General features: G+C 39.3%; 1 protein-coding gene across 1 annotated transcript in view; it reads right to left on the bottom strand.

Moving 5' to 3' along the window:
• Positions 1-23,135, bottom strand: part of Dipk2b (divergent protein kinase domain 2B) — a 40,381-nt gene extending 17,246 nt beyond the window's left edge. Inside the window, exons 1-2 of the mRNA XM_055598272.1 lie at positions 22,900-23,135; positions 10,093-10,357 (exon numbers count right to left, since the gene is read on the bottom strand). Coding sequence (XP_055454247.1) covers positions 10,093-10,357; positions 22,900-23,135 — 501 coding nt within the window. The remainder of the gene's footprint in view (positions 1-10,092; positions 10,358-22,899) is intronic.
• Between the last annotated feature and the right edge of the window lie 517 nt (positions 23,136-23,652).

Below are 23,652 nucleotides of genomic sequence, written 5' to 3'. Positions count from 1 at the left end.
TTCTTCTTCTTCTTCTTCTTCTTCTTCTTCTTCTTCTTCTTCTTCTTCTTCTTCTTCTTCTTCTTCTTCTTCTTCTTCTTCTTCTTCTTCCCCTCCTCCTCCTCCTCCTCCTCCTCCTCCTCCTCCTCCTCCTCCTCCTCCTTCTTCTTCTTTTTTCTTCTTTAGTCCACATCTCCAGTCCATGGGATGGTGCTACAACATTCAGGGTGGATCTTCCTTCCTCCAATGAACTTTCTTGGAAACACCCTCACAGTCACTACCTGAGGTGTGTCTTTTAGGTGATTCTAAATCCTGTTAAATTAACAGTCACACTAAAGAGAATGCAATCTCCCCCCTTTGGACTTTAAATGGTATGAATACACTTTTTGATCCTTGTAACTAACCTAACCTTAACCTTATCCCTGATTAAGATACAAACAAAAAGCTGAATGTAGTGTCACACTCTTTAATCCCAGCATGGGGAAGGCTGAAGTAGGAAGACCAAGTTCTAGGCCAGCCTGGAGTACAGATTGATGTCTTGTTTAAAAACACCACCACCACCACCACCACTACCAGCACCACCACACCACCACCACTAGCAATTAAATCATAACTTAGCAGATTTGCCTTGTTGTGATGAAGTAGAGGACCATCTTAGCTCAATATCCTACACTGTCATGCTTAGTATTTATGTAGTCATAACACCAGTCAGACTCCTTCCCCTTTTTGTTTCCATGTTGCTTGCTGGTGAACCATTGATATTCAAAATCTCATCTGGCAGTGCTCACATAGTTGCTAACATCTTGAACTAACTGGCTGATGAAAATCTTAGCTGGCTTTCTTTGCCTACTGGTGACTTTTTTTCCCTCCCACCTACAATTCTGTCCTGGACTTTCTTATATCTCAGGGCCCCTGGGGTTTTGCCTATGAAGCACTTGTGGGTTGTTCAAACATTTTCACTGTGCCAGATGAAATCATCACTGTAGCAGGCAAATTATCTGAGAGCTAGGGCATGGAGGGCAATTGGTGCAGAATAAAACACATTATTTAATGGTCTGTCATTCTGAGTCAAGTATGCTAAGGTGGATTATAATTCTCCACTGGACCATTTCTTTCTATGGACTACTGCTTTTCTCTTTTTTTTCTTCAATAATGATAATAATAATAATAATAATAATAATAATAATAATAATAATAATAAAGGAAGCTAAGCATGTCTCAAAACTTTGGTCCAAGAGGTTATGAGAATTCTAATTGCCAGAGGAATGGTCTTGCTAGCCTAGGGGAGAAGCTGCTAGGCTTTATATCCACCCTCTCCCTGAGCCCTCTGGTAAGATTGTACCACATGTATCAGGTAAGGTTCAAACAGAGAGGTAGAATTATGGGGCTTTTCCTTTTGACTGTGGGGTGGTTCTCAGGGCCTTGTGCCTATAAGCAAGTGCTCTATTTTTGAACTATAGCCCCAGCCGTTGTATATTCTTTTCATTTTCTATCTTAACCCTATGTTTTCTCTTGTTAGTACCCCATCTCCCATGGGTGCCATCTACTATGTCTTTTTTTATGGTGAAAGGAAGAGATGTGGATAGAAAAAAGCAAGCAGCCTCTTGGACATGAGATAGTAGCTCCAGCAGCAATGGAGAGAGAAGTTGCAGAACCAGAAACAGTCTCAGCTAAGCCCTCACCCTCTCCCTCCACCTGCTACAGAGGAATTGATAGCAGTCCAAACTCAGTATGATTGTCTCTATGTTTAATTTCAGATATTGCATATCAGATACAATCAAAGAAATGGAATACTCCTCTCCAAACCCAAATAGACCACTCTCATCCTCCACATGTGTTAAGAAAATTGTAAAAGCTTCCTCTGAGGGTGTAACTAGTCATTCATCCAACAAACTTTGTCAAAATTTATGTAAACTGTGTTACATAAAGTAGGGTCATAAAGATAAATAAAAGAGGGTCTCTACCTCTTAATGAATTGGTAACCTTTTGAACCAGAGTAACATGTCTGCCACAAAGTTTAAGGTGGGACAGAATGTGAGAAATTCTACAGGGGGTGTGGAAGGTAGAGCAATAGGGGAATATAGACAGGGTTCACAGAACTTGTGATGTGTGCCTGGTATTGTTGACTGAGTAGTTTTTGGGTACATGGATGTCTAATGCCAATTCATTTTGATCAGAATGGTCGGAATTGAACAAAAATAAAGAATAGAGTTAAAGGCCATCTCTGCCCTTGAAGATACAGACATGAAGTCACTCAAGGAGAAGACTGGAAAAGCAATCTGGAAACAATGAGTCACTTAAATGCTATATTTAAGACTCTAGATTTTGTTTTGTAGTAACATACATAACCTTAGAGGCAAAAGTCATGGCTCACAAAGATGCTATGAGCATACTTTAAAACTTTTAGTATTCAGGGGGTGGAAAGATGGCTCAACATTTGCTCACTTTAATGCTTAGGATCCACATGATAGAATAAGAAAATCAACACCTGCAAGTTGTTCTCTGACTTCCAAACAGGATGACACACACACACACACACACACATACACCTCTAGTGTAAAAATTCTAACATCCTTGTGAGCCAGCAGTTCTACTAGTGCATAATGAAGCAACAGAGAGTAAGCAGTGTTTAACATTGTCTTTTATGAAGTCAGGAAACAGTCCTATGTTCAAATCCTAGTTCCAAAACCCATTAGCTGTGGAAACTTTAAATATGTGTCTTAGAGTGATCACCTATATGATGGGAACAAGAATGTCTCAGGTAAAACCAGGCATGGTGGGACACACCTGTAATCCCAGCACTTGGCAAGGCAGAGGCAGGCGGATTACTGTGAATTTGAGGCCAGCTTGGTCTACAAAGTAAGTCCAGGACAGCCAAGGCTACACAGAGAAATCTTGTCTTGAAGACTTCCCCTCCTACCCCAAAAAGAATATCTCACGTGCTGCTATCACCAATGTGTATGAAGTGGGCTTGCTTGGCATATGGTAGCCTTAAAAAGGAAATTTGTCTCAAGGACATAATGACTCAGACAAAGTCTTTGCACAACATGTTCTTCAAAGTAAAATTTTGATAAGTGAAAAAAATAAAGCAATGATAGCATTCAAATATAGTAAATTAAATTGTGTTGTATCAACATGATAAAATGCTGCTCATCATTCCAACAGCAAGGGGAACAGCATGAGATATGCAATTAAGCCGTAGAGGAACATTACATATAGAACTCATCTGCAGCCAAGTTATATTTAGACTAGAAAAATATAGAGGGAAGAACTTCAGTATGTTCACAGTTGTTGCCTCTGTTATAGGTGACTTTCACCTCCTTAACTTTCTAATGTTTTGTTTCATTGTTTTATGGTGGTGGATATAAAACCCAGGGCTTTGCACATGTGAAGCAAGCACTCTACCCCTGATCTACACTCCGACCCTGGTTATTAGAAATATTTAATGAGTACAGTTTTCCTCCAGTTTCCGTGGTAGGTTAGGGCCAGGACTACGCTCTACATATCACAAGTCCCTTGTGTAAAATGGCAAAGAATTATGTAGAACCTGGGCTATACCGTCTTCTATAGATGCTAAACCACCTCTGAATCATTTCTAATAGTGTTGCTGGTTTAAATTGAAAATGCCCCCAACAGATTCATGCTTTGAACATTTGTTCTCCAAGTGGTGGCCCCATACAGGAGGGCTGTGGAACTTTTAAGAGGTGAGACCCAGCTTGTAGGTCACACTGTGTACTTCCTGCTCAGACTTTCTACCTTACAGTGAACAAAGAATGAGGGTATTATGTAGAAGGAGCACTTGGTTGGAAGAATCTTCTGCATACTGGTACATCTATGCAGAAATAAAGAGATCAATAGAAAGCTACTTATTATACATGTATCCAATAAACAAACTGTATTAACAACATAAATATAATTTATTTAGCTTGTAAAAATCAATAATAAACACAGAAAACCTTACAAAATGGACAGCTTTAGGTACTTTACCAAAGATCAGAGAAGCCAATAAATACGTGAAAAAGGGTCCTATGTCACAAGTTATAAAAAAAACAAATGCAAGTGAGACCATGTGAGATGTTGCTAGACACACATTAAAATACCTGAAGTTCAAAATTAAAAGTAGTTACTATTGATGAAGATAGGAAACAACAGTTAGTACCCACTGCATATAGGTAGAAGCATACATTGCAGTCTGTGTGTAGGAAAAATGTTTGGCAATCTCTTTATACTCTGTCCATATGTGATGTTATAACCCAGGAAATCCACTTTGACATGCTTGGGTTCAACTGTAGGCACATATAAGAATGCTGGCATGAATTTCAATTCACAATAGCCAAAACTAAATGAAACTCAAATGCTCATCAACAGCAGAATATATAGCTTGCATTATTAAATGTAAACTATTGCACTTCTTGAAAAAAGAAAACAAACTATTTATTCATATAATAACATGTATAAATACCATGACTTGATGATATTCTAATACGGTACTATTCCATTTAAATGAATTTCAAAACCAGTCAAAACTTACCTAAGGTGACTCAGCCCCGAATAGTGAGCAGTTTGAGAGAAAGATAGGTGAGCACTGTTCCAATTGGACTGGGATTAGAGGGGTTTTCTAGAATATTGTACTTTCATTGAACTAAAATCAACTAGTTCTAAGCAAATTGGGATGGTTTGTCATCCTAGGAAGGGATATTTATTTATCTATTTATTTATTGGGAAAGGGACATGAAAAAGCTTTCTGAGGGGCTAGAAACATTCAGTATCTTGTTTTGGATATTGTGTTTGAGTAAACCAACATGTTAAATTTTACCCAATATACTTAAGATCCATGTACTGATGCATGTTATTTTTACTTTAATTACAAGTTTTCAAAACTAGCTATTTGAGCTGAGTATGGTGATATATGCCCCAAATCCGAGTACCTAGGAGGCCAAAGTAGGAAGATTGTGCATTTAAGGCTAGCCTGAGATACATAGCAAGACCTTGTCCCCCCGAAAAAACCCAAAATAAAACCAAACTAAAAAACCACACACACACCCAAACAAACAAAAAAGCAAATCTAAAACCTAACCAAACAACACTAATGCTTGGCATTGATACAGAGTTTTTTTTTTTTTTTTTTTTTTTTTTTTTTAGCAAAGGCTTTTTGAATAGGGTCAAGAATTTTGGTGACCAACAAATTGAAGGCTCTGCTTTTGTTTAATGTTTGACTGTCTTCTTTGCCAGAGTATGAGACTTTGATCAGAAAAGAGCGGAACAAAGTACGCTGAACAGGAATGGATTGCCAGCTGCCCCAAACAGGCTTGTATTATTATGAACAAGTACCTGGCAGAAAAACTCACAGAGACTTTTTAAACAGTATTTCTGAACCATAGGCAGTGGATGCAGTGATCTGAAAAGACTCAAAAACTCGTTTTTGATGTACAGAAGGATCAAGGGGTGGATTAGTGAAATCAGTGACTAATGGGCTTATCCTAAATCATGGTAAACATCCTAAAATAAGTTTTTAGTGGGATGATTTAGAAACTTCTGGGAGGAAACTTGATATTATGAAGCCACCGAGAATTTTATCAAGTAAATAATTCCTTACTGACTTTCTTCTTTGACCTGCTTATTTGATTTTTTTTTAAAGGCTCAGGAATGCATTAGACTTAGAATATATGAATTTAGCGAGATATTCAGCAGTGATTCTTAGTATAAAGATTTTGGTTTCAAAAAACAAATATAATAATAATCGGCTAACTGAACTTGCCTAAAATCGAACAGAAAAATTTCCACGAAACAATAGGCTTTATCTTTGGCCTTTTCCTGTGTAACAATTTTAATAGCAATAGTACATAACTAAAGTTTTGTTAATTAAAACTGAGAATGATGTGTACTTGGGATGATAGTGGTATGAGAAAAAAATCAGAATCAAAAGGCTGGAGATATAACTCAGCTGTAAAAAGCATTAGCTGTTCTTTGGGAGGACCCAGGTTCAGTTCCCAGTACTCACATGGTGGCTCATAACTATGTGGATTCCAGGGTGTCAAAAACTTTCTTCTGTTTTTTGGTGAGCAATAGTACACATGTGGTATACACATACATGAAGGCAACACGGAAACTCACAAGATATTTATAAGTAAATGTAATTATTTTTTTGAGTCAGTCTTAAGCTCATAGGCTAGAGTAATGGATTTAATCTAAGCTCATATTTAGTGGGATAAATAAAATGTCCTGTTCTTATAAATGAAAATCTAGCCACAGAGATGATTTTAGTCGAGATAAAGATTAATATACTTTAGTGTGAGCGCAATGGGCAGATGGGAAATAGAACTGGGGATGTTTAGACTAGAGATGCAACAATTTAGGAGGAAGGTTTAGGGGACATGAGTAGAAATGAAATACTTTATATGCATGAAAGTTACAAGAAGACAAACTGACAGTGAATTTACAGGGGATTTCTTTTGTCCCAAAAGAAAACATAGCGCTTTCTGAAGGAATGTATTTCCTGTCCTTGTATGGTAAGATAGACAATCCTTTTTTGTTTTTACCTTACTTTCTTTAATTGGTAAAATTTCAAGTATATTTCAAGAAACTATGGTGAACAGAAATATAGCTCCTACCTATCCCAGTGGCTATGTCACATGATGGACTGTACCCCCGAAAACTGTGCTCCCAAATAAACCTTTTCATCCTCTCTCAAACTTTTAAATTAATAATTAATTAGTGTGTGTGCATGATGGGAGCACATGAAATGGTATGTATGTGAAGGTTGGAGGACAGCCTGCCGGAGTCAGTTCTTTTCTACCACATGGGTTCCTGGGATTGAAATTTAGACTGTTAGGCTTGCTGGCACATACTTTTACATACTGAGTCATCTTACTGGCCTCAGAGATCTATTTTAATCTTCCTTCATGGCCTGCTGCCATATATAAACTGGGAGTAAATTTATTTCTTAATAGACTGGAAAGGTTTATGAATCATGCCTTCCCCAGAAATCTAGATAATATTTAAAGAAGAGAATTAACATAGTTGGAAAAATTATGTCTACTGTAAGTGGCCCTGACTTTGGACTGAGCTCAGATTCATTTTTGTATCTTTTTGTATTATTCTTTCACATTAAGGATCAAACTCATATTGATGGCTTCCCAGTACAACACTGCATTTATTTCTGATTTTCCTTTGAACAGTGATTTGGCAAAAGCTAATCAATCATGTACATAGTGGTAATATGGAATTTTCCTCATTGTCATTTTCTCCATATTACAATTTCTGTTCTTTGCTCTGTGCTCTAATGATAATGTTGTTAAATTCTTGTAATTTTTCCTTTGTCTTTTTATTTTTTTGTCTGTTACTGAATTTTGATTAGAGAAAATCATCTTTATTATTTCTAGTTCCAAAAAGTTATTGATAGATTCTATGGCCTAATAAACATTGTTGAACATAATAGATAAGTTGGTTCTATAATTTATTCTTCCATGTTACTTTCTTTATAGGAGGTATTCTATAGTCATAATGTTTAGTCTCTGCTTCCTTTATTTTATGTAAACATCACCAGACCAGAGGCTTCTGAGCCAAGTCACATTTATAAAAAAGCATCCATTCCTTATCTGCAGGTAATTTGTTCTAAGATAGTCTCTGTGTGAGAAAAACCATATATAGTTCCATCCTAAATAAACCAATTACAAGTTAACTATGTTTCTCCCCATATCCAAAGAGCTCTGAAAAAGTTTAATTTATATATTAGTCATAACAAAAGATTAATGATAACTAATACTAAAATGCAATAATTGTGGGGCTCAGTTAGTAAATAAAGTGCTTTCTGTGCAAGTGTGAGGGCCTGAGTTTGGATCCCCAGTGTCCATATAAAGTCTTGGGATGGTGGCATATGCCTGTAATCTAAGGGTTAGGGTGTGAAGACAGGTGGATTCTGGGAGTTCATTGGTCATCCAGTCTAGCCAAAGTGGTAAGCTCTAGGTTCAATGAGACACACTATCTCACAAAAAAGAAAACATAGTCTTAGTTAGGGCTTTATCACTGTGAAAAGAGCACCATGACCAAGACAACTCCTATAAAGGAAAGCATTTAATTGGGGCTGGCTTATAGTTTTAGACATCTAGTCATGGCAGGAAGCATGGCAGGGTACAGGTAGACATGGTGCTGAAGGAGCTGAGAGTTCTACGTCTTGATTCATAGGCACCAGATAGAGACTGTGTACAACACTGGGCATAGTTTGAGCATAGGAGACCTCAAAGCCCACCTCCACAGTTACACACTTCCTCCAACAAATCCACACACACCTCCTAATAGTGCCAGTCCATGTGGGCCAAGCATTCAAACATATGAGTCTATGGAGGGCATTCTTATTCAAACCATCACACACGGAGATATGCCTAAAGGACATCCTGATGCCAATTAAATAAAATATATAGTACTTAAAATGTCATACTATAATAAGACTTACTTCAAAGCTATTAATTGCTTGTTTCTGCAATTTTCTATTTAATATTCTGAACCATAGTTGACTATGGATAAGGGGAACTGTACAATGGAATGGCAAATACAGGGAAGGGCTACTGTACATCAGAACAGGAGTAGTGAGATCTCAAAGGAAGACTTTCACAGAAAAAAAATGGAAGATGGTTTGATGTCTTTTGAGGGGGCTTGGTTCACTAATATGTAAAAAAATGCTAGAAAACTTCAAAGCTCTATAATGACGAGCTTCTCTTGCATGGTATGTCTTGACTGTTCAGACTTTAGTTACGCTTTGAGTAGGGCCCTCCTCTATTCTGCATTTGAGTACCATGTAGGCAGGCCTTGGTAACCTGTCTTATGTCTACTTTTCCCCTAGTCTTCTCTTGTTCCCCTTTTGTGCTTAAAGTTGTCCATGGGGAAACCTTTTACCATGCTTTGTTTTGTCTTCATTCATGAGATTCGTAAAGAAAGATTTAGGGGTCATTTTATTGGACTGAATGGGTGACCTACTTGTCCCCCCCCTTTTTTTTTGTAAATCCACAATGAAATGAAGGCCTGAAAATTAGTAGATCAAGTGTCTTAGTAACTGTTCTCTTGCTGTGATAAGATACTATGACCAAGGCAACTTATATATAAGCATTTGGGTTGGGCTCATGGCTTTAGAAAGTTAGAGTCCTTGATAGTTGAGCAAAGAAATGGCAGCAAAAACAAACAGCTGAGAGCTTACATTCTGATCTGCAAGAGGAGTCAGAGAAAGGCAGTGTGAGACAGTGAGGAAGATAGAGACAGACAGAAATATGACAGATAGATAGATAGATAGATAGATAGATAGATAGATAGATAGATAGATAAGAAAGGGAATAGCAGTCTTTTGAAATGTCAAATCACCTCATTTAGCCTCCAATAAAACACCTCCTTTTATGAAATTCCTAGTCCTTCTCAAACTGTTCTACCAGCTGGGGACCAAGTCATCAAACATATGAGCATATGGGGCTATTTTCGTTCAAACCACCAGTTATATTCCAAACAATTTCTTTGATATGAATTAAGTTGCCTAAACCTCAATGATTCTAACACCAAACAGATTCCATTATTTAAAATGTTAGTTATTTCAACTTTCAGTAATTCCATGGTTGGCAGGAGAAATCACACTGTGGAGACACTTAATTCATCACATAGCACCTCTCCAGTGAAACTTCAAAACTACTGGGGCAACACACATTACAGTGATTACTTTCCAAGGGACCGTAGAAGCAAAATCTCATGATGTAGTCACCATGTGCCTCTGACGCGGCTCTAATCTGAAAGATTGTTCAGCAAATAGCATGCAAGAAACAAAACTGTCTCATGTGTTCTTGGCAAGACACTTTTGGTAGCATGACTTTTCTTGTCCACTAATGATCATTTCCTTTGTTTCTATTTTATATAGTATTTCACTATATAGCCTAGGTTGGCTCTCCACTTGCCTCAGCCTCCCAAATGCTAGGATAGCAGATGTACCTATTGTGCCAGGGTAGTCATTTCAATTTTGACTCCAATGTTAGGCAAGTGTGAAATGATACAGCCAGCAGTGAGCTCCAGTGTTCTGAGGCAAGAAGTATGAATGGATATCTCTTGCCACCCCTAACTCCACTCATGGCCTGTACTCACCTGCACCAGGTCAGGTGTGAGGCGCTTGGCCTGCAGCCATTTCTGGAACCTCCCTGTTTTCCGAAGGATGCGATCAATGCTGCAGGTCTTTGGAGTTGATGCAGAGGCACAGATCCTTCTGTCAGAGATATCACTTCGGTATTTACTAACTAGTCGAGAAATCTCCACAGGGCGCCAGGTTTTAGAATCGTCTGTGTAATTCGCAGCATAAGATACCAAGTCCTGAGAAGGCAGTCCCAGGTGGGAAGCCAGTGAGTTGTCAAATCTGTGGAAAGCATAGGATAAACCTGTGAAAAAGAGTCAACAGAGTCGAGAGGCAGGAAAACGGGACAACAGCCTGTCTGATCTTTCCTTTTATTTTGATTTGTTCTAAACTCCTTTTACAAGAGGATTACTTTGGCCAGACTTAGAAGTATACATATGATGTCACATAAGAGGTCACACAAAACTGTTCTCTTCTCCCAATGTACAGAAGAGACAACTAGCGCTCTTTGAACTTCAACCCATTTTTTTAAGACGATAGCTTTATGGTTTTGGTTTTTTTCATACCCCACTCTCACCATACAGTTATGGAACTAAGGTTTATAGACCTTAAGAATCTTGCTCAAAATCCTACACAATGTTGACAATGAGAGTTATAAACCCCCATCTATTTTGCTTTACATACTCTATTTGTCCAAACCATTCATCCTTTGACCAATGCCTAGGTCTTGGAAACATATCTCCAAGAGGATCTTGGGACTGAAATTGAGAGACCACCACGCCCCCATATCCAACCTCAAGGAGCCCCATCAACGTTGAAATAAGTCATCAGCATCAAGTGATTTTCAAGTACCTATGGCTGCTTAATGTGCATCAAATTTGAAGCCATGCGGCTCCAGCAGGTGTGTGATTGAGCACCATGGCTTGGTCAGCTGTTAATCCTCCTCATGGGAGAGGCATTGGCCTGCTGTCATCTGCTGATTTCCTAGGCACCACCATAACACTTTCTAACAGAGTCACTTCTCCAGCTTTTTGCTGACATTTCTATTAGGGAAGAATGTTGAATCTGCTTTTGATTTTTGTCAAAAAAATTACTCAAAAAAATCTGCTTTTATTATTATTTACTGAAGGTCATACTGCAAGTGAAAATCAGACTGTATCAAATATTGAAGTTAAATGGGATTTTTAAGTTCTTGTTATTGAGTACTGTTGGGCAGTCCTTAGTAACGAGTTTTGGCTAGTATATTTTTGATGAATTAGCATTTTGATGAACCTTAACTGTATATTGTTTTGTTTTCTTATTCACACAATTCAGCTTTGTTCACAGATTGTTTATTATATGGAGTTCTGGGGCCAGAGCTCAGGGCTTTGTGTATGCTACCCAAATGTGCTATAAATGAACCATATCACCAGTTCATTCCTAGTATTTTGATAGCGAGGCAAGCTATAAGAAAATTTAAAGGTCAAAAGGTCAAGGTCAAGAACAACAGCAGGAGAGACCAAGTCACTAAGTCTCTTCTGTATAAAGAGCTCCAGCCACTCACAGTTGGAAAAGTACTGTCAGCAAGCTGCTTCCGCAGTGCAATGCTGCAAACTGCAATGGATGCAAACACAGTGGTTCTGTTTAAGAACTTTGCCACAGGGATATTGAAGAAGATGAACTTGAAAAGAGCTTGAAAAAAGTCAGTTTTAACAAGAAAGAGGACCCGGGGTAAGATGATCAATTCTCACCTAGAAAGACAAATAGGATGGTCATGGGAAGTAGGAGAAAACAAGAAACAGGACAGGAGCCTACTGCAGAAGGCCTCTGAAAGACTCTACCTAGCAGCTTATCAAAGCAGAATCTAAGACTCATAACCAAACCTTTGGTAGAGTGCAGGGAATCATATGATAAAAGGAGGAGTTAGCATGACCAGGATTGGACAGGAGCTCCACAAGTACAAAATATATCAGGGCATGTGGGTCCTCTATGAGACTGTTTCTCCAACCAAGGACCATGCATGGATATAATCTAGAACCCCTACTCGGATATAGCCCATGGTAGCTCAGAATCCAAGGGGGTTTTCCTAATAAGGGGAACAGGGACTATTTCTGACATGAACTCAATGACTGGCTCCTTTACCTCCCCTGCCCCCCAAGGGAGGAACAGCCTTACTAGGCCACAGAGGAGGACAGTGCAGCCAATCCTGATAAGCTAGGGTCAGATGGAAGGGGAGGAGGACCTCCCCTAGCAGCGGTCTTGGGAAAAGACAGGGAAGAGATGAGGGAGGGAGGATGGGATTGTGAGAGAATGAGGAAGGGAGCTACGGCTGGGATACAAAGTAAATACCTGTGATTAATATTAAAAAAATAAAAATTAAAAAAGTCAGTTTTACCAGAAGTTTCAGGACAACTGTGGGGACTCATTTTCCTTACTAAAAGGACTAAAAAAGATCCAGGGCCCAGGGCCCAGAGGTAGTCCTCCTTCCAGTAGCTTCTCTTAGTCATAAAGTTCCAGCCCAACAAAGGTCCTGGAACTTAGGATTTACAATGAGGTGATAATGATAGTAACAAACATTTACAAAACCTTTGACTATATCAACCTCTTTGTTAATTTATTTAATCTTTTTTTTGTGTGTGTGTGTTTGACACTAAAATTACTCCCAGGATATCAAACACGCTGGGCAAATGCTCTACTATGGACCTACACATAATCTTTTCAATATACCTATGAGGTTGAGAGCATTATGAATTGTACAGATGAGGACCCTGAGACATGGAATAGTTACATTATTTTTCCAAAGACATGTGATCAGAAATTGAAAGAAATAGCATTCAAGGCTGCAGAGCTTGCAGCCTTCACTAGATTACCATTGTTTATTCCTATAGAATCCATTTTATGAATTAGCTCATGGGAGCAGGTCATTAATATTACTAGAGGTTAGAACTGGCAAATGCTGAAAGCTTATCCTCTCCTTGTCCCCATCTTCATCTTGTTTTGTGGATGAGAAAAGTGAAGACAGATTATATGTGACTTGTCTGAGGAATCATAGACAATTAGTTAAAAAGGGAAATAGCTCTTAGGGATTCCATTCAACCAACTGGTAGAGTTGAGGGGAGAGAGACTTGCTGCTCTGTGGGACAAGGTCATTGTCCTTTTTTTCTCTTGTCATTTGCTGAGAGGGTCTTACGACAGCATGTCTTGGTAGATGATATGCAGGTTCAGTGATGTTCAAGAAAATTCCATAATGAATGTGATAGAAAAACAGACTGGCTCTCTCCCATTCAAAATGGTGTGACATAATAGTGCTGCGAAATGTGTATCTCACAGTGTTGTTTGCCTATGTCACTGACTAGCAGAATGTCAATGAAAACATGGCCCTGTTCTTCATTTACTAAAATGCCAATATTCTGTAGTTTAGAAAATAAAAAATCTTTCTTTCTTTCTCTTTCTTTCTTTCTTTCTTTCTTTCTTTCTTTCTTTCTTTCTTTCTTTCTTTCTTTCTTTCTTTCTTTCTTCCTTTCTTCCTTTCTTCCTTTCTCTTGCCACTGAACTTTTAATTTCTGCTACCAGTGAAGACCAAGAATTTAAAAGTTTTAAAGTGATTTTTTTTTTACAGCATTAAAGAGTTTGAAAACCACAACTACCCTGTCACAGATCTGTTATATTTCTCCAGAGACTCAGTTAAGTATAGTCTCTAGATCACAACTTTTCTTAAATCCACATCAAGCTAAATATATTGTGGGAGGAACAAATTAGGGAATTTACTTAAGCAAGTTAATTTAGCGAAAATTAAATAACATGAAGGAGATAATTAAATGCAGGTGTGACGCCCACAGCACAGTTTTAAAACACTAAATGATTGATAGATTCAACATCTTACACATCCACTCTAAGACATTACACTAAGCAGTGTCTTAGAACAGGCATACATGGCAGCTGTAGATTCTGTCTTCATGCAAGAGATTCTCTGGAGTTTTTGGTCTGGGTTTAATGTAACTTAGTAACATTTTACTGTCACAAAGGCTTGATAGGATTCTACTGTGTACATTTTCTCTTCTACAACGTATCAGACAGTGTGGGAGAGCACCTGCAATGGAAAATATTATAACTTTCGCATTATCCATACACTAAGTGCTTCAGGATTCTTTCTTGGAGAATGTCTCTCTTTTATAATCATACTTGAAACAGGTCTCCTAACAAAAGCTGAAAGATAAAGAGGCAACTCACCTCTTTTCTGAGCCTTTTTCTTTTTTAAAATTAATTACAGTTTATTCATTTTGTATTCTAGCTGTAGTCCCATCCCTCCTCCCTCCTAATCCCACATTTCCTCCTTCTTCTCCTCCCATGCCCCTCTCCCAGTCTACTGATAAGGGAGCTCCTCCTCCCCTTACATCTGACCCTAGCCTATCAGGTCTCATCAGGACTGGCTGCATTTTCTTCCTCTACTCTTTTTTTTTAAATTTATTTTTTATTTTTTAATATTAATTACAGTTTATTCACTTTGTGTCCCAGTTGTAGCCCCCTTCCTCCTTCCCTCCCAACCCTACTCTCTCTCCCTCATCTCCTCCCATTCCCCTCTCCAAGTCCACTGATAGGGGTCTTACTCTACTCTTTCTTTTGAATTGAGATCATGGGTATGACTGAGGTGAGGCTGGCTGAATTTCTGCTGCATGAAAGGTAAGCCATCAGGACCATACTTCCTCAGAACTGAAGAGAAACATCAGGATGATTAGGGAAGGTATGTGTTTAGTAGTGATGGGGGGGGACTAGAACTAGGATAAAATTTTCTCATCTACTGTGTTTACACATGCCTTCTTAAGTATTACTTGTCCCTCTTTTTTCATCTCTCAACTCTATACTGAATCCTAAAACCATCTATCTTCTTAAAAAAAAAAAACTCTCAGGACACAGTCACAGTCATTAGTACCATCCACAATGATATTCCAAGGCTTATCACCTGCTGTTCATTTTCCTTATAAGCTTGCATTGTTCTCATTAAACTACTGGTTACTCTTAGATAATGTAATCCTTTCAGATCCCTGACATGCCCTTCATTTTGTTGGAAACACTTTCTTCTTTTTTCTTCTCTGGATAACATCTACTTAACTTTTCAAATCTCAGACAGGTACCACTCCTTCTGATCTTCATTTGTTTTACTCTCAGTTGAGGTAGGTTTCTTTCTACATGTTCCCATGTCACTCTTTATTGGACATTTTATATATCGTGCTTTAGCCATTACTTACTTCTCTGTTTTTTCAATAAAAAGATCCTACAGGGCAAAGATATGGTCTCTTTCTTTCAACATTATTACTCCAAGAGGTTAGCAGTATGCTTCTTATTAAGTTAGTACTCAATACCTTGTAGTTGGATGAATGAATGTTTGGATATAGAAATGAACTATGGTGGATATTTGGATGTAAGATGCATATGTGAAGAGAGAGATGCTCAAAGAATAGGATGGTAGAATCCACAAAATGATGGTGGGGTAGAAGAATGAATGGGAGGATTGCCTGGATGAATGAGCATCAAGACATTAGATGAAGGGGCACATGGATGAATTGAGGAATGGCAGACTGTATAGGTCTTAGAGCTGCTAAGGCTTCTGAATTAGGGTCAGAAAATGAATTAAAGTAATAATTACTTCCCTCTTTTGTAAGAGTTAATTTCCACTCTCAGCTTGAATGGATTCCATATTACCTGAGATGTACCTCTGGGAATGCCTTTGAGGGGCTTTCTAGAGAGGCTGGACTGAGACACAAAGACCTATCCTGAATGTGAATGGCACCATCCCATGTACCAGGCCTCTGGACTGAATAAAAGGGGAAAAAGGAGGAAGCCAGCTATGCTCAGCATGCATTCTTTTCTGCTTCCTGACTGCCAATGCTATGCTGCCAGCTGTTGTTCCCTCCTCTGGCCACAGAGCTGCCAAGTCTTCCCTGGCATACCTTCCCTGCCATGATATTAGATTGCTCTGAAACAATAAGGCACAATAAACCCTCCCTTCATTAGCATTCTGTTTTTTTTTTTTTTCTTGTCATCTATTTGGTCACAGATACAAGAAAAGGAACTACCAAATTTTTTTGTGAAGAGGACAACAAAAAGGCTAGGGAGAAGGGAAGATAAAAAACAAACAACCCAATTTAATAATTTGTTTTCTGGAAAGCTCTTCACTAGTCAGTAGGTGGTGTTTGAACATTCTTTAAGGCTTAGGGATTGGGGATGTTAAGCCAATCACATGTAGTCAGGAGATTCCCAAGAACTCCTAGGAATGATTTTGCTTCCCAGAATATTTCCTGTCTCTCTTTTCTCTTTTACTTGTCGTTGCATAACACTGATCCCTTAAACCATTCACCATCTTTCCAAAGCCCTTCTCATTGTATATACAATATGGGCCAAACAGATCATAGTGGATTCTCCTGATTGGTGGTATGCAGAGTTTCTTGTCTAAGTATATTTTCAATAGAAAGATCATATCAGTCAGGCCCACCTAATTGTATTACAACCTTTTCATTTCAAATTTAAGATGGAACTTTTGGATATATGTCTAAAAGTGGTATAGCTGGATCTTGAAGTAGCACTATTCCTAATTTTCTGAGAAAGTGCCAGATTTATCTCCAAAGTGGTTGTACAAGGTTACATTCCCACCAGCAGTGGAGGAGGGTTCACTTTTCTCCTCAGCTTCTCCAGCATGCATCATCCTTTGAGTTTTTGATCTTAGCCATTTGGATGTGTGTGAAGTGGAATCTCAGGGTCATTTTGATTTGCATTTCTCTGGTGTTTAAAGAAGTGATACTAACCCTAAAACAAGGACATTTTCTCAACTACGTTCAGAGCAGCGTTATTCCTAATAGCCAGAACTTGGAAACAACCTATATGTCCCTCAACTGAAGAATGGATTCAGAAATTGTGGTACACTTATACAATGGAACACTACTCAGCAATTAAAAACAAGAAAATCGATCAAGAAAATTGTCCTTTTCATTTAGATTTTCATATTTTGTGGCATATAGACTTTTGAAGTAAGTCCTAATGATTGTTTGGATTTCCTCAGTGTCTGTAGTTATGTCCCCCTTTTCATTTCTGATTTTGTTTATTTGGGTGGTGTCTCTCTGCCTTTTAATTAGCTTGGCTAAGGGTTTGCCGATCTTGTTGATTTTCTCAAAGAACCAGCTCTTGGTTTCATTGATTCTTTGAATTGTTTTATTTGTTTCTAATTGATTGATTTCAGCCCTGAGTTTGATTATTTCCAGCCATCTACTCCTTTTTGGTGTGTCTGTTTCTTTTTCTAGGGTTTTTAAGTGGGCCATTAAGTTGCTTGAATGAGCTGTCTCGAATTTCTTCTTGAAGACACTTAGCTCAAGTACACAAAAAGGACATTTGCTCAACCATGTTTGTAGCAGCTTTATTTGTAATAGCCAGAAGCTGGAAACAACTCAGATGCCCCTCAGCTGAAGAATGGATGCAGAAACTGTGGTACATCTATACAATGGAGTATTACTCAGCAATGAAAAATAAGGAAATCATGAAATTTCCAGGTAAATGGTGGGACCTGGAAAGGATCATCCTGAGTGAGTTGTCCCAGAAGCAAAAAGACATGCATGGTATATACTCACTCATATAGACATACAACATAAAATAAACCCACTAAAATCTGTACATCTAAACAAACTAAGCAAAAGAGAGGACCCTAACTAAAATGTTCAATCCCCATCCTGAAAGGCAAAGAGGATGGACATCAGAAGAAAAAGAAAACAGGAAACAACCTAGGAACCTGCTACAGAGGGCCTCTGAAAGCCAGAAGAAAACAGGAAACAACCTTGGAACCTGTCACAGAGGGCCTCTGAAAGCTTCTGCAGTATAGACTGTCAAAGCAGATGCTAAGCCTGATGGACAACTGATGGGCAGAGTGAATGGAATTTTATGTAAGAAGCGGGAAATAGTAAGAGCTAGAGGGGACAGGAACTCCACAAGGAGAGCAACAAAACAAGATAATTTGAACACAGGGAACTTCCCAGAGACTCATACTCTAACCAAGGACTATTCGTGGAGATAACCTAGAACCCCTGCACAGATGTAGCCCATGGCAGTTCAGTGTCCAAGTGGGTTACATAGTAATGGGAAGAGGGACTGCCTCTGACATAATCTGACTGGCCTGCTCTTTGATCACCTCTCCCTGAGGGGGGAGCAGCCTTACCAGGCCACGGTAGAGGACAATGCAGCCACTTTTGATGAGAACTGATAGACTAAGATCAGAAAGGAGAGGAGAACCTCCCCTATCAGTGGACTTGGGGAGTGGCATGCATGCAGAAAGGGGAGGGAGGGTGGGATCGGGAGGGGAGGAGGGAGGGGCTTATGGGGGGATACAAAATGAATAAAGTGTAATTAATAAAAAAAATAAAAAAAAAAACAAAAAAACAAGAAAATCATGAAATTTGCAGGCAAATGGTAGGGACTAGAAAAGATCATAGTGAGTGAGGTAACCCAGAAACAGAAAGACACATATGGTATACGTGTGGATATTAGCCATATAATATAGGATAAACGTACTAAAATCTAAGTCCTAAAGAAGTGAAACAACAAGGAGTACCCTAGGGAAGAGGCTGAAACCTCACACAGAAGGACAAACAAGATAGACATTGGAAGTAAGAGAAGACAAAGAACAGGACAGGAGCCTTACACAGGAGGCCTCTGAATGACTCTACCTATCAGTGTATCAGAGGAGATGCTCAGGCTCACAGCCAAACTGGAGAAGTTCAGGGAACCTTCTAGAAGAAGGGGGAGATAGAAAGACTTGGAGGGCATAGGAGCTCCACAAGGAAAGCAAAAGAGCCAAAAAACCTGGGCCCAGGGTGACCTGCAGAGACTAATATTCCAACCAAGTGCCATGCATGGAGAGACCCCCTGCTCAGAGGAAGGCCATAGCTGTTCAGTTTCCAAGTGAGTTTCCTAGTAAGGGGACAGGGGTTGTCTCTGACATGAACTCAGTGGCCGACTCTTTGCTCACCTATCCCTGGGGAGTGTGCAGCCTTGCCAGCCCACAGAGGAAGATGATATTGCCAGCCCTGATGAGACCTGATAGGCTAAGGTCAGATAGAAGAGGGGGAGGTCCTCCCTTTTCAGTGGACTAGGGAAGGGGAACAGAGGGAGAAAAGGGAGGGTGGGTGGTACCAGGAAGAGATGAGGGAGGGGTGTACACATGGGATACAAAGTGAATAAATTGTAATAAATAAATAAATAAATAAATAAATTTTAGGATGCAAAAGTCAACATAGATTGAACAGAAAAATTGGTTAGATCACATTCCAATTGTGCTTTTTTTTATTTTTTGGAGACTAGGTTTCTCTGTGTAGCCCTGGCTGACCTGGACTCACTCTGTACACACAGCTGGCCTCCAACTCAGAGCTCCACTTAACTTAATGTTAAGCTGATTTTTTTCAGGATTATTGGTCCTTTTTTTCTTTTTTTTGGCAAGGTGCAAGTTCAAATCTTTTACCTCTTCTCTCTCTTTTCCCTCCCTCCCTCTCTCTATTGCTTGCTTGCTTGTTTTGGTGCTGAGGATGGAGCCAGGGGTCTTGGCATGCTCAACTTATGCTCTATCCTCAAACTCTATGCCCAGTCCCATTGTATAGTTGTTCATCTTGGTTTTGTTTATCTACTCTCCAAAGATTTCACTGCTTTTACACATATTCTCATTGTGCCTCAGAAGATTGTAATTATCTAGGCTGGTCTTCATTCAGGACTGGACAATGCTGGGATGCAAAGGACAGACAAGCTTCCTAGGCTAGCTGGGTAAACTCAAGAGCCACAATTGGCCAAAAAAAAAACAAAAAAACAAAAAAACAAAAAAACAAACAAACAAAAAAAAAAACCACCTTACCATCTCTATCTGTCTTTTATAAGGATGTTATTGATACACCAGAGGCTTCCCATGCTCAACAACTGTCAATTGAAAATTAGAATGTGTCCCAGCAGTAGTGGTGCACATCTTTAATTCCCACACACAGGAGGCAGAGGTGGGTGTAATAAAATATAAATTACACACTGCCTGTGTCTGCCTTTCCAACACTAAGATTATATTTGTTTGTTTTAACAGGACCTCTGGGGATCCATCTGTTTCTACTTCCCACTTCTGGAGTTATGAGCCCATGTAGCCATGTCCAGTTTTTTATGGGGGTGCTGGCAATCCAAGTTCACAGCAAGCACTTTACCCATGGATCCATCTCTCTAGCCCACTTCAGAATAAATTATATGATTTTTATTTTGCAAATTTCTTAACCAACATTTCTAAAATAAGCAACCACTATGCTTATAATGAAAGAAAATTATTTATAAGGTGGCAAGAAAGATGATAAGCAGGACCATACCCTCAGTCCCTCTCTGTCTCTTTCTGTTGAGGTTAAACATTCTCAGCACAGAGCACTGTAACCTCACAAAACTGCCCTGTCTAATGTTTTCCTGTGTGCAACTACACATGTCTTCTTTAGGTGCACATGAATGTCTTGAACTCTAATGAAACAGTGTTACGAAAAAAACATCTTTTACTTGATTAGGGAGGCTTGGAATTCTTCAGTTTCTTTCTCTACCAAATTAAACTATACCCATATCCTCACTGCTGCTTTCTCTGAGTAATCAGCACATTTCATCATATTCTCAGCTCTCTGAATCCCACTTCCAAGGTGGGAAGCTCTGAGTTCAAATTCAACACCTCCGTATTTATATGACTTCCTTTCATATCGTGTCAATCAACAAAATGAACAGAGAGATGAACCCAGGTGTATCTTTTCTGCCTTCTTTTGTCCAGAATGACCTCTCTTCTTGTTCTTCAGTCCCTGAGAATAACCCCAGGCCACCCTGCCTACAACTTTTTATGAGATCCACCTGAAATAGGGATTTTTATCTCCCAGCTTAACACCCTCACTTTTGTCTGCTACAGAGCAGACTTACTTAGCGATCCTTCAACTTCGCAACCTTTACAAAGGGTTTACAAAAGGCTTGATAGAAAGTAGCTCAGTGGTAGAATATTTGGCTAACATTTGAGAGGCCCTGCCTGGTGTTTCGTTTCATCATCAGGAAGACTAAAATAGAAACCAAAGATTCCTAATAGCAAATGTCCACATAAACTCTCTAAAACATCTAAAATTTTAAAAAAGTTTAATAGATCTTAGAGAGGTAGTTTATTGGTTAAGAATACTATTACAGAGTACCCAGATTGGATTTCCAGGACCCAAACGGTAGCTTATAACTGTCAGTAACTCTAGTCCCAAGGGATCTGACACTAACTTTTGGCTTCAAGACCAGCATACATTTGATACAAAACACCCATATACATGAAATAAAACATATAAAAATGAAGTTTAATGTTTTCTGTCACAATACACACTCAGAGTTTTATTCAGCCATAAAGAATTACAAAAGTGTGTAATTTTTAGGCAAACAAATGGAATTGAAGGTCATGATATTAAATGTAGTAAGGTAGACTCAGAAAAACAAATATCAAAATTTTCTTATATGTGAAATATAGATTTTTTAAATATATGAAATGAAAATAAAGAGGGGCTATTTGAGAAAAGAAAGGGTATGGGGAGGAAGGGGCAAGAAAATAATGGAATAAACACTATTAAGTCACATAATATATATGCATAAAAATGTTATAAAGAAGCCCGTCATTTTGAGCAATGAATATGTAGTAATAAAAAAACAAGCAAAAAATATTAAAAAAGAAGTTTAACAGTTTTGATTGGGCTTTTCTACTTATTGTTTCTTTTTAGTAACCTAATGGAACAGCCACAGGCATCATTGTTTATGCTATTTTTTTTTTTTTTGTCAGACTCTTACAACCATAAGGTTAGGTTTTGGCAGAGGGTGGAGAAATGGTGTAGGTCAAAAGGTCTTTAGTGCTGAAAATAACTGGGAACCACTGGTTCACTGGCTAGGTCCCCCATTTCTAGGCCCAGCATTCAAGGGTCTGTGCCTCATATGACCTTCCAGGCTTCTTGTCTGTCCATATCCACTTACACCTAGGACTTCAGCTATCAGCACCTATTCCCTTGCCTCCAACTTGTTTAAGATACTTCTTCTGTCTTAATCCTTTCCCTTCCAAAAACCTTCAGTTCATCCTGTAAGACCTTGCTTACAAATCCTCTCTTCAGAAAAGCCCTCTCTTGAATCAGTGTCCCCTGTCTGGTGCTCCTGTACTCTAGTGTGCATCAGACCAAAGGTCACTGTTATTTGAATTTTGTCCTTTCTTTGTGACCACCTAGAAGGTAAGGAACAGAGCTGTGGTGGCTGTTCCCATTTGGTACTTGCTAGTTCCTAGCCTTGTTAAATGGTCCATGACTGGGATGGATGCCATTTTTGGTGAGAGTGACATGCATTGCAATGAACTGAACTTTGACTTTTCTCAGATCAGTGTTCACAATAGAAAATAAGCCTTGAAATGTTGGAGCAAATTGTCTTTGTATCCCAGTTCTGCCTTGGGCAAGTCTCTTAATCCTGCCATGTCTGCTTACTGTTGAATAATGGGTGCAACCTGGGATAGCTTAAAATGTCTGCTACATAGTAGTGTCCTATATATTTCATTCCTCCCGTTATGAGGAGTGAGTAGAAAAACTCAACAGTGCCAGGCTAGTACAGTCATAGAAAATAATTTTCACCTTTAAGTTTCAAAAGAAGCCTTTGATTTTAGCATTTAGGGCTGCAATTTGGTTTCTACCCTTGCCCTCCTATGTCAACCCATTACCGCTGTTAAATGCCTTCCTCTAAGTTACCACCCCAAAATTAGAAAGCTTCACACTAAGAGAAGCTCAATTTGCCCTTTAGAGGCATTTAATGATGGTTCTGACCTTATTTCTTCTTTAAAGAACTTCTTACAAATTGATGTCCCGATGCAGGCATTGCATTTATCAAGACCGAGGAACGTCCTTCCCAGAGCGTAGCTGCTTCTGACTCGGGGTACCAGAGAAGGAGGGAGAGAAGCCGGAGAAGAGAAAGAACAGCTCAGAGCTGAGACCCACAGCAGGACCTGGGCTGGCCAGCGTTGGTGAAATGTGGCAGTTGCAGCCCTGTGTCGGGGCTCCATCCTGTGCTCTGTGCTGCGTCTGGCTGTGGTGATCCGCGGTACACTCAGAGCTGCACAAAGGTTAGGCTTGACCAGAAAGGAAGCTGTCAAAAGCAGCAGGCTTCAGGATGCTGACCCTGTCCCAGCCTCTGAAGTTTCTGTATGAGGATGCTGAGGAGTTAGCAGCTAATGGGGCTGGGCAGGAGGTGAGGAAATCTATGGAGGATGCTGATAACGCATTTCCAAAGTCACTCTTCCTCTGCTAAGGGCGGCTGCCTCAGCCTGGGGAGGGGCACACTGGCAGATTTCGGAAAGGACAATGGCTATGGCTTCCCTGTGTAGTCCTTTTGACAAACACAGGATATCCCAGCTGGGCAGGAAAGGTCCATGCAGGATGTGTGTTGGACCTAGGTTCCACCTGGGAGTTTCAAGGAATCCTGAAGGCCTCCACCCTCCACTGTTTTCATTCTGGGTATATCTGTTTCTGTGGAACACACACACACACACACACACACACACACACACACACACACACACA

Source organism: Psammomys obesus, unplaced genomic scaffold, assembly GCF_907164565.1.
Source record: "Psammomys obesus unplaced genomic scaffold, mPsaObe1.curated_primary_1811, whole genome shotgun sequence".
Classification (NCBI taxonomy): Eukaryota; Metazoa; Chordata; class Mammalia; order Rodentia; family Muridae; genus Psammomys; species Psammomys obesus.
The sequence above is the reverse complement of the archived record's forward strand: the minus strand, read 5'-3'. Positions and strand labels throughout refer to the sequence as shown.